This window comes from Mastigoproctus giganteus, chromosome 8 (genome assembly GCF_048544385.1).
Source record: "Mastigoproctus giganteus isolate SK-2022 chromosome 8, ASM4854438v1, whole genome shotgun sequence".
Lineage (NCBI taxonomy): Eukaryota > Metazoa > Arthropoda > Arachnida > Uropygi > Thelyphonidae > Mastigoproctus > Mastigoproctus giganteus.
The window spans coordinates 29,176,791-29,187,051 of record NC_143582.1 but is presented as its reverse complement, the minus strand read 5'-3'; the positions used below and the strand labels follow the sequence as shown (position 1 = coordinate 29,187,051).

Here is a 10,261-nt window from a genome sequence, read left to right as displayed (position 1 = left end):
TTCTACTCATGATCGTAGAGTGGTGAAATTGTGTGATAGTTGGCTCGGAGGCTCGTGTATTATTACCATTGGTTTTTGCAACTTATGCAGTGGCGTATTTTACGCTACTAAGTACAAGGTTGAAGGAGGTTGGAGCTTTTAGCTTAGGTTCAATCGTGGTCTTCGGTGTTATAGACCGGAGGTTCCCAAATTTTTATACTTTGTATCTCCTAAAAATATTTCATAAATTTCAGGCGCACTTCTTCCAGAACAAGTGCAAATAAACAGATTTGACATAATTTGTTGTAATTTCATACTCTTATAAATTAATATATACATCAGTACATTCAGTCTCACAGATGGAAATGAAATTAATGGAATAAAATGATGAAAACAATGAAATAAAATAGCATCCCCCAAACCGAGTTCGTCCTGGTGAGGGGGGGGGGTGCTTCACATTTTGAGAATTTTTGCTATAGAGACAGACGCCTCCGTAGCCAGGTGGGAAGGAGCAGCAGTGCGTAGCACACGCTTCTTGATTAGACCGGGGTTCGAGCCCGTCACCACCAAATACGGAGGATGCGGTAAGGTCAGGGAATGACTACCGCATATTCCCGGAGCAATATGACCTTAGTTGCTAATGCTCCTAAAAACTAAATAACAACAGCACCCCACCTTAGTCTACGTCGGTTCGCACTCGGACAGTCCCCAGCGACTTTCTGTACTTCATGAATATGCTTACTACTTAGGATTTCCTGAGTTTTTACGTATCTTTGTCAGTAAGAAAAAAGAACCACATTTCGAACGTTTCAGCTAATATTGAGGCCAATAATAGAGAATTTCTTATTAACAAGAACTGTATTCGATTTGTTCTACATATCCTCCATACCTTCGGATAAGTGAGACTTGTTTGTATATAAATAATAAATAAAGTACTGTACACATTTTAGTTAGTCTTTTTTTCTGAAAAAAAATTATATCCCAATCACCCGCCAAGTATTCAATCCCAAGAGAATACAAGGCAGACAGGATGCGGCATAGTGGAGAATTACGAAGTCTCTTCCGTTGGCTTACTTCAAAAATCTTTCATTTTTTGTACACGGCAGATCACGTGACCATCCTTTTTGCTCTCAACAACACTGAAAAGTGGCGAAGTTTTTGGGACCGATCTTATGCGCAAACTCACATCCATCGTTGTGCTTTCGGTGGCGCTACTATTCGCTGCTTCGGTTCCTGTCTCTTCGCGCATCTCTGTAGTCACAGTTCGCATCTCATCCGAAGGAGTGCAGTGGAGTTTGTGTGCGGAGTATGTGAATGTGTGCCGGGTGCATTCGTTGAAAACGAGAGGCGACCAGCGATAGTAGTTAGCGTATTCGATGACGAGTCTTTAAAAAAATCGTCGTAACGTATTTTCTGATTAGTGTTCCACTCCACCATCATGGATTGGGAAGAAGAATGTAAGTACGGTACAATTATTTAGTCACCAAAACAAGAATCATTCTTACGTGTCATGTTGTACAAGCTCCCTTAACTTACTCCTCATCTTTGAGTTTATTTTTAGCTCCTTGCTTCGTTTTTCTTTTGTGCGTGTGTCTCCCTTTTCCATGCTGGTCCTGTCTGCGAACATCTCTGGAAAAAAAAAAAAAAAAAAAAAAAAAATCGATACCGTACTTCCTAGCTAGCATACAACACTACAGTATCCCTGTAAGAGCAGATACGACATACAGCTGTGTTAAAAAAAAAAAAAAAAGATTTCCCCTCCTCCTGTGCCCAGTTGTGCGTTGGGGGTGATAGAGTAGAGTCTCAGATGTGTTGTTTAAATTATACATCAGTGAACTTTGAAATTAGGCACATTAACACCGTACAGTATTCGTATATTTTAAAAATTGCTCACGTGACACAAGTTACTTAAATCTTTGTTTTTGGTCTTACTACGCGTGCGTCGTTTCGTTTAGGATGTTGCACCAGTTGGCGTTTTTTTTTTTTCCCCCAGTTTATTTTAAACAGCCTTAATTAATATTCTACTTAATAAATAGCAGCTGTTATGTCTGTACAAAGCAGATATGAAATAATCTCTACTGAAAACCTTGAACGTGACCTAGTTAGCCCGTTTATGATATCTGGGATGTTTAAGATGAAGCAAAGAAAGGTCCAAGTTCCTTGGTAACTGTTGACAGAGACATATCGCAGAACACAGAAACGGAGCCGTGTGGTGTTATTAAAAAAGGTCTAGTTTACTCAGATTGCTCTCGTTAATGAACCATATACCCAAGACAAATTTGGTTCAAATAAAAGAAAAAAAAAAAAAAATGTAACTGAAAATAAACACAAACTTTCTAGTTAACAGTTTATTCCCAGTCCTCTTCGATAAGCTGTTCATTTAATATTTTATTTAAAAATATTCTCAGGTTACGTCTCATCTGATGTTTAAAACGAGTTTTGATGTAGGAATAAGATCGATTATTTTGAAACTATATTGATTAATTATTTTAAAATTATATTGATTAATTTATTTTAATTTCCGATTATCACGCTGTACAGTTAATGGAAGCATTAACTGTACAATATGATAATCGGAAATTTAACGTTGGTTCCAATTGGCATGAAATTGTTATTATAGCAACCCTCTGTACATCCTTACTGTCTTTATAGTCAACATTGTAAGAGTACAGCTATTGCATATTAGCAATGGAAGCTATTGTAATCAGATGAACGCGAGTGGATTAGGGATTGGTATTTAACTTGCCCAGTTATGTAAATGATAATTAAAAGTTCATATTAGGATATAGACATTTTTAAGTCCTAATTTTTATCATATTGGTCTGAAGAAACTAAAAATTAAAGTATTTTTTACACTTTCACCACAGAAACGTTAATTACATTAAAAAAAAAAAAAACAAAAAAAACTGTCATATTTGGATTACTTGAGAATAACCTAATCCACTCACTTGTATTATGTCCATGAATTGCGTTTTTTATCTGGTTGGTTTGCCTGTTTTGCTGGAAGAAAAATCCGAGGCCAAGTTTCTGGGGGATGGGTACCTTGCTATCCTTACCTCAGACCAACTAACTCAGCGACAGAGTGAGGAAAGCCCATAAAAGTTCCTCGCATCACTAAAATGATTAGAACCGGGACCTTTCCCAGCTAATGTGGGGAGGACGGTGATTATAATTACTGTGCTAAACGCGAAGACTACACATTTGAATTCTCTCCGCCCACAATGAGTGCATGAACCTTTCCCTCTCGACATAATTATGCTATGATTAAATTCCAGAAATTCATCGTAACATTATAAGAAAATACCTTGAATGTTAGACGAAATAGCATTTGGTTTTGAATAACTTTTACATTCTGCCAATGCCCATGTAATTTTTTACTTTTTTTTGATATTTAGCAGCCAGGTTCAGAACCTTTTTTATACCAGGACATCGTAATAAAAAGAAATTATAATGTTACTGTATACCGCACGTTACAAAAGCGGAAGTGCTAGTAGGATGATAACATTGACACTTCCGATTACAAAATGGGAAGTGTCATAATTTTTCAGAGAATTAAGTGAAGTGAGAATAGTAATCAGTCTTGGTATCAAACTGTCTAAGATTTACGATAATGTTTTGACAGTTTTTTAATTAACTGTCGACTGCCTTCTTGCTGATACTTTTCTTGAAAATAATAATTAAAGAACTAAAATCCCATGTTTGCTCTGAGCAGCCATTTACTCCTGTTAATTATTTTGAAAAAAAAAAATGCGATGGTAATATACTTTAGCTTATCTGCCGAAGAGTAGATTATGGAAAGAAATGTTACCTATGGGATTAACAGATTACATTATACAGGCATTGTTGTTGTTGTCGCTGTTGAATGGAGAGGCACCCCCTTACATACCAGTACGTGTTTGTCCGTGTTAACTTTACTTACTATTGAGAGGGTTTCAGCCCATGCGTGCACTCTGTACGCCGTAACCATAGCAACATCTCACTTTATAGCAGACGAGTCGTACTTGGGGGAATAGCCTCTATGAAGGCAACCCCAGGAGTGTGCTCACCCCTCTTCCTCCTCCTCCTCTGCCTTATGGTGTTCTTGAAGATAGTAAAGTCTTCCGGGCTTCGATCGCTGTTCAGCATATCGGCACTTTGCTCTACATATGTACGTGAATCGGAGTTTTGTCGTTCGAGATTGCGTCCAAATGTATCCCATGCGCACTGCTTTTATGCTGAATATTTTCTTAGTGTCATTTTTCTTCACGTTCAGGACTGAGTGAGAATGGCGGGGTGGAGAATCAATGATTATTTGATTGTACATTCTTCTCGGCGTGCTTTCGTGCCATTCATAATTTCGAAGGCGATTGCGAACTTCGGTTTCAAGTAACTCTCATCCACGCTCCATTGGACTAATCGTGTTCCTGTTCTCTGTCTGCTTTCGTTGCCGTGACAACGCAGCTGCTTAAAAATATTAGGGTAAGACGCATTGCGATACACCTTTGCTATATGCTGTGATGCATTTTCGACATCTAACATCGATTTTTAATTCAATGTGCAGTGACATTCGCAGATGATAGACCAATGTAACGACGAGTCCTCTGCATTACCATGGTATTTCTCTCGATTCCTTCTCTTCTTTAATCAGTTTTCAAAGTGTGTCGTAAAAATTGTCATGTTCTTGTGGTCCGAGAGTTAAGTCAGTTGTTTCTGTAGATGTACGGAATTAATTGTTTTTGCAAGTTATTTCGGCCTTTCATCATCCTCTTTTGACTTTCATTTGAGTATTGATTGTTTTATGATAACTGCATAAATCTCAAATGGCCAAAATGAAGAAAAAATTACTGGTTTGTTTCTAGCCGCTGTCAATAAAATTAATTTTCTTACAGTGAGACTAAAGGATTTTAATATTAAACAGTGCAGGATTTGGAAGCTGAGTTAGTGTTATTAGATAGCCTTGTCAGCGGAAAGAAACTTAAGTGTGAAATACCTAAGTTGATTTGTATTCCAGTTGTATCAGTAGCGTATCTCTGAAAAGTCATTAATTTCTTCAAGCCCTAAATGTAACTTGGATTAGCTGGCTTTTCGATTAACTTTATGGTCCTTTTAAGCTGGAATCCACTGTAAATAAACGCATTTGACACAAAATTTCGTAGCCAGTTTGTTATTAGAAGACGAATGCGCGTGCTTGTTTGTACAAGGCTAGCCTCTTTCCTCTATTGGCCGCCACACTCAGCGTCAGGTCATGTGTGGTAGCCAGTTCGGAAATTGAGACCAAAAATAAAGATGCGATGCTGGCCCCGATTTTTTTTGGGATAGGTTCTATCTAAAAAGTTTATTAGCATGATTCATCAGAGGCTCTGGCACCACTCGTAATTTAAATGTTATATTCTAGCCTAATTATTCAACTTGCTGACAGCATCCGTCTTTTGGTATTAGGTCGTCAAGTTTAATTTAGATTTACTGTTCATATCCACTGAAGTTTATAGTCAAAATTAAAAAGAAGTGGACTTCCTGTTAACTAGCTTAACCCACTCGCCGTTTAAAGTTTGCCTGTTTAAATTTTTAGATTAGTTGCTCGTAATTCCCTGATTATCATAAAACGATTATTCTACTTAGAATAGTTTCATAATCTAATTATGACACTGCGTACAGTATATATAGATGTGGCTAGAAAGTTTCAGAAATGACTTTTTAAGAAAGTTAGGATTGAACGTACTCCTAATTATTTTTTGTTCTCTTAAAAGTGTTTCCTGTGAGCGCCTAGAAATAAACCCTCTTGGTTAAGATTGGAAGATTTTTGGAACGTTTAGTAATATCGATTTTAGCACCCTCCATGTATACTATGCTGGACTTTTTCCAGAGACCAAAGTATGTCTCTTTCTTTAAAATTTTGATACTTGGGAATAGAAAGAAGTTAGAGGGAGCCAAGTTGGAGGAATAAGGAGGACGTTCCATCTGAAGGATATATTTTTTCGTCAAATTGCCTCACCGACAATGTGAATTGACGTGTCGCTATACATTATCATTCAGGCAATTATGGTGGTTAGTAAATTATTGTATGGCTCACCGGTGCTGTAAACATTTTAATGGAAATTAATATTGTTTTATTCCACAAATAGAAGCATGTAATTAAAATTTTATATAACGTCGCTGATTCTATAGATGTGGCTGGTTTTATGAGCAAAGTTCACTGAAGTTTGGTGTGTTGTTTGTCAGCTTTAGTTTTAAAGATTTTCATATTTATAGTTACCTAAATAACGATCATGAAGCAGAATTTCCCCTTGACAGACGTCACTACAGGTGGTTTTCCATTTTTAAAACATTTAATACATTACTCTTTCTGATAAAATGCGAATAAAAATTAATATTTTTAGTGACTGCCAGTTAAGTAGAGTTGGCTAGAACTGGTGTAGATTACTAAAAATCTTAAAGTTCCAAAAAAAAAAAAAAAAATTTAATTTAATAGAAAATGAATAATGAAATTTAAAATAAAGCAGCCAAAATCCAATTTCTGGAATATTCCTGGGTTTTCCAGAAATTCTGGAATATATCTGGTTAAAAATTAGCTGTGAACACTTTTTGTGGTTTGTTTTCTTAATTTTTTTGACAGAAATAATTGAAGTTATCACTAAACATTAAATTTCATTTATAAAAATATATTTTTGATATGTTGGCAAAATTTTTTTCCAACTTTTAGTTACGACGTCGCTCATATATACATGGCTTAGTGTTCAGTCCTTGAAAAATTTAAATGACATTTTAATATTAAAATTTAACCGTTTTAACTTTATATTTTATAATTTTAAGCCCAAAAAGTTTAATAATAGTAATAACGATTTAAATGCATAGAAAAAGAGTCAACAGATCCAGCTGACTCTGTAGCGCGTGTGTATGTAATGTAAAGATGTCTGTCGTATTAGTCGTCAGTCATTCGAATTTAATGTACTGGGCCCAGCCTAACTATTGATTCAAAACCGGCTAAGAATCGAGTTGTTACATGCGGGCAGACGGACGGACATGGTGAAGACAATGGGCACATTATGCATATATGCTAACGCGCCTAAAAATAATAACGATGTGTATGCAATTACAACGAGTAAGGAATGTCAGTGTATACTTAATTGGTCTGCCGGTTCATATAAATCGTATGACTCATTTATTACATTGTATAAATTCATTAGCATATTCAATTAATTCTGTTTCAGCTGTTTATGGCCATAGATAATTACTAAATGAATCAATTATTGTCTCATTAATTTTAATTAATAATGAAAATATTGAACCGTATCGTTTGTAATTCTTTATTGCAGATAATTACATCATTGGCATGCAATTAACCCTTCAAAACGTGAATACCTAAACGTTTCGTGCGATGCATAATTTATTCTGAAACAGAGCACATTGTGTTGTCACAGTTTGTTCAGTTATTATAGCTCTCCGGACTCGGTACCATGTTTTAATTATTTTTCTCGTATCCCTTTCATATACATCGACATTTGTATGTCGGATATCAACTGATGACCAGATAGGTACCATGAATGTTGACCGACGAACAGAAACAACGATCAACAGCATGTTTCATTAAAAAAAAAAAAAAATCCGAGGACTTTTCATCAGGGTTTATCACCATACGTGAAACGCGGTTTCATCACGTTGTTCGTCTGTTAACATTCGTGGCACCCATCTGGCCCTCTGCTAACATCCTCACACACATGCCTAGATAAAAGAAAGGCGCATTAGGCAAACCATGAAATTTGTTCCTCTAGGATAAAATTTAACGCTGGTATCTTATTTCGAAAATTTTGACCAATCACCAAAATAAATAAATAAAATAAAAAAATAAACAGAGAGATTAATCTGTCTGTGTTGTCTTGACCAGATTAATTCTATTTGATTTAATTAAGTTTTGAATTATCATAATTTAATTAATTATTTTAATAGCAGTCTTTACGGAAGCAGATATTATATTATTACATCATTTCTTATTTCTTTTCAAACAAGAAACGTTTCTAGTCCAATTAAAATAAAAAGAAAATTTACACTGAAAAACGTACGACAAACAAAACGTTTGAAAGAATCCGCTGTTGATAAAGAAGCTAGATTTTCTAAAGCGCTTTGTTCTGTATTTTTCTGAATAACAATAGGTTATCCCGTAAGAATTGCTGTACTAATGGTTCAGATGCTTTAATTACTCAAGGTTAGGATTTACAAGCCCAGGAAAGGCGAAGAACGGCAACTTCATTTAAGGACTCGATAAGGACGTAGAATGGTCAGATACGAGATAGAATTGTCTTAAAATGCTATTAGTTAATGGGGTTTTCAGCTAAGCATGTGCCAGTGCGATTTAATTACTGAAATAGATGTGAGATTCTCGGTCAATAGTTATACCAGCACACTAGTATGTACTTGTTCAATTAATAGCCTGTGGGAACTTAGCTTTCCGTTAGAGAGGATGGGTAGTTTAGATTTGCTACTTTTATTGCTGTGTCTAGATTTGAAGCCTCTCTCTCTCTCTCTCTTGGTCAAGATTGAAAGCAATTCCTTTTTAGCCAAAATAGGCTATCGAGAACTATTTTAAGTCTTTAAGGAGATCTGAAGAGCACTTCCTTTTTTATGTTAAAGATTGCCAAAATTACATGGCTGAAATTTATTTAGTTTCTCAATGTTGGAAAGATATTTGAAGAAACAGAACCTTGGAGACAATTACACTTTGTATTACTCAAACTGGCGATCTTAGCTGAACAAAAGGATTAATTAGTTGGCCATTCTTTCGGGATTTTAGTTGTTAAGATATTCGCAGAAGGGCGATTTTTCTGCACTGTTAAAGGACAAATTCAGAAATGGGATGACTTTTTCTGAGTAGAAAAATTCATTCATCTTATATATAACTAATCCACGTTTGTAAACAAAGCATCCCTTTTTCTGATATAGAAGACGTTTTTGAAGTTTGTTTTCCCTTTTGGCAATGAAATAGGCATGGATGTCTTTTATGGAGAATATTTTATGGTATAACATGCCTAATTTTACTGTGCGTTTTCTGTAGAGTATTAGTAATGGCCGTATGGTGCAAGAAAGCCTATGGCTTATGCTACACCAGCCAAAAAAAAAAAATAAATAAAAATAAAAAACCCGAATAAAACAATGATAGAAAAAAAAATAATAATAATAATTAATAAAAGAAAAGGAAATTAAACCTATCATCCTATGCGCTTCCCTCACCCGAAGGTACTATCCAGATGACCTTTTAATTTCCCCAAACTGTCACCTCTACCACCCATGTAGGCAACTTATTCCAGTAATTTATAACTCGCTGGCTAAAGTAAAACTTCCTGCAGTCCAACCTAAGCATTTCCCCCCGTAACTTGAATTTATGTCCCCTAGTTCTAGCATCATTTATAATCTTGAAAATTTTGTCCTCATTCATTTTACTGATGCCTCTCAGAGCCTTAAACACCTCAATCAAATCTCCTCTAATGTGTCTGGTTTCCAAACTCTGCAACCCACATATTCGAAGTCTTTCTTTATAAGGAACGCCCTTTTGCCGATCTCACCAGGCGAGTTACCCTTCTTTGCACCCTTTCAAGAAGCTCGATGTCTTTCTTTAGGTGCGGTCTCCATACTAGAACGCAGTATTCCATGTGTGGTCTAACAAAAGCCTTATATAATGGGGTTATCATATCCCTATCTCTACTTGCAAAAGTTCGATAGATCATCGATAGGACACCATGGGCCTTCCTTGCAACCTGTTTACAATGCTCAGGGAATTTCATGTCTTACCGTATCGTAACACCCAAGTCCCTTTTCTCCAATACTGGGTTTAGTTGAACTCCACCAAGTGAATAAGTTATTTTGGGATTACTGTTTCCCAGGTGTAATACTTTACACTTTGTTGGATTAAAGCATAGCTGCCATTTTTCTGACCATTCCTGAAGTCTATCTAGGTCTCTCTGAAGAAGCTCAGCTTGACAGTGATCATTAACTACTCTACCAATTTTAACATCATCTGCAAATTTAGACATCACGCCCTCTATCCCTTCATCAATGTCGTTTATGAAAATTAAAAACAACAGTGGTCCTAATACTGATCCTTGGGGAACCCCACTTCTTACATCAACCCAATCTGAGGAATAGCCATTTATCACAACCCTCTGCCTCCTGCCCTGAAGCCATCCTGCTATCCATCTAAGGATTTTCCCAGTGATTCCAACCTGTTCCAGCTTATAAAGTAACCGCTCATGTGAGACTGAGTCAAAAGCTTTGCTGAAATCTAAATAAACAATGTCGAAATTATTCCCTAAAT

The 10,261-nt window shown here is 36.0% G+C and overlaps 1 protein-coding gene across 1 annotated transcript in view; it reads left to right on the top strand.

Moving 5' to 3' along the window:
• The first annotated feature begins 1,255 nt into the window (after nucleotides 1-1,255).
• Dys (Dystrophin) overlaps nucleotides 1,256-10,261 on the top strand; it is a 932,899-nt gene continuing 923,893 nt past the window's right edge. The window contains exon 1 of the mRNA XM_090379791.1: nucleotides 1,256-1,436. Within this exon, the coding sequence (XP_090235917.1) occupies nucleotides 1,418-1,436 (19 nt within the window). The 5' untranslated portion in view covers nucleotides 1,256-1,417. The remainder of the gene's footprint in view (nucleotides 1,437-10,261) is intronic.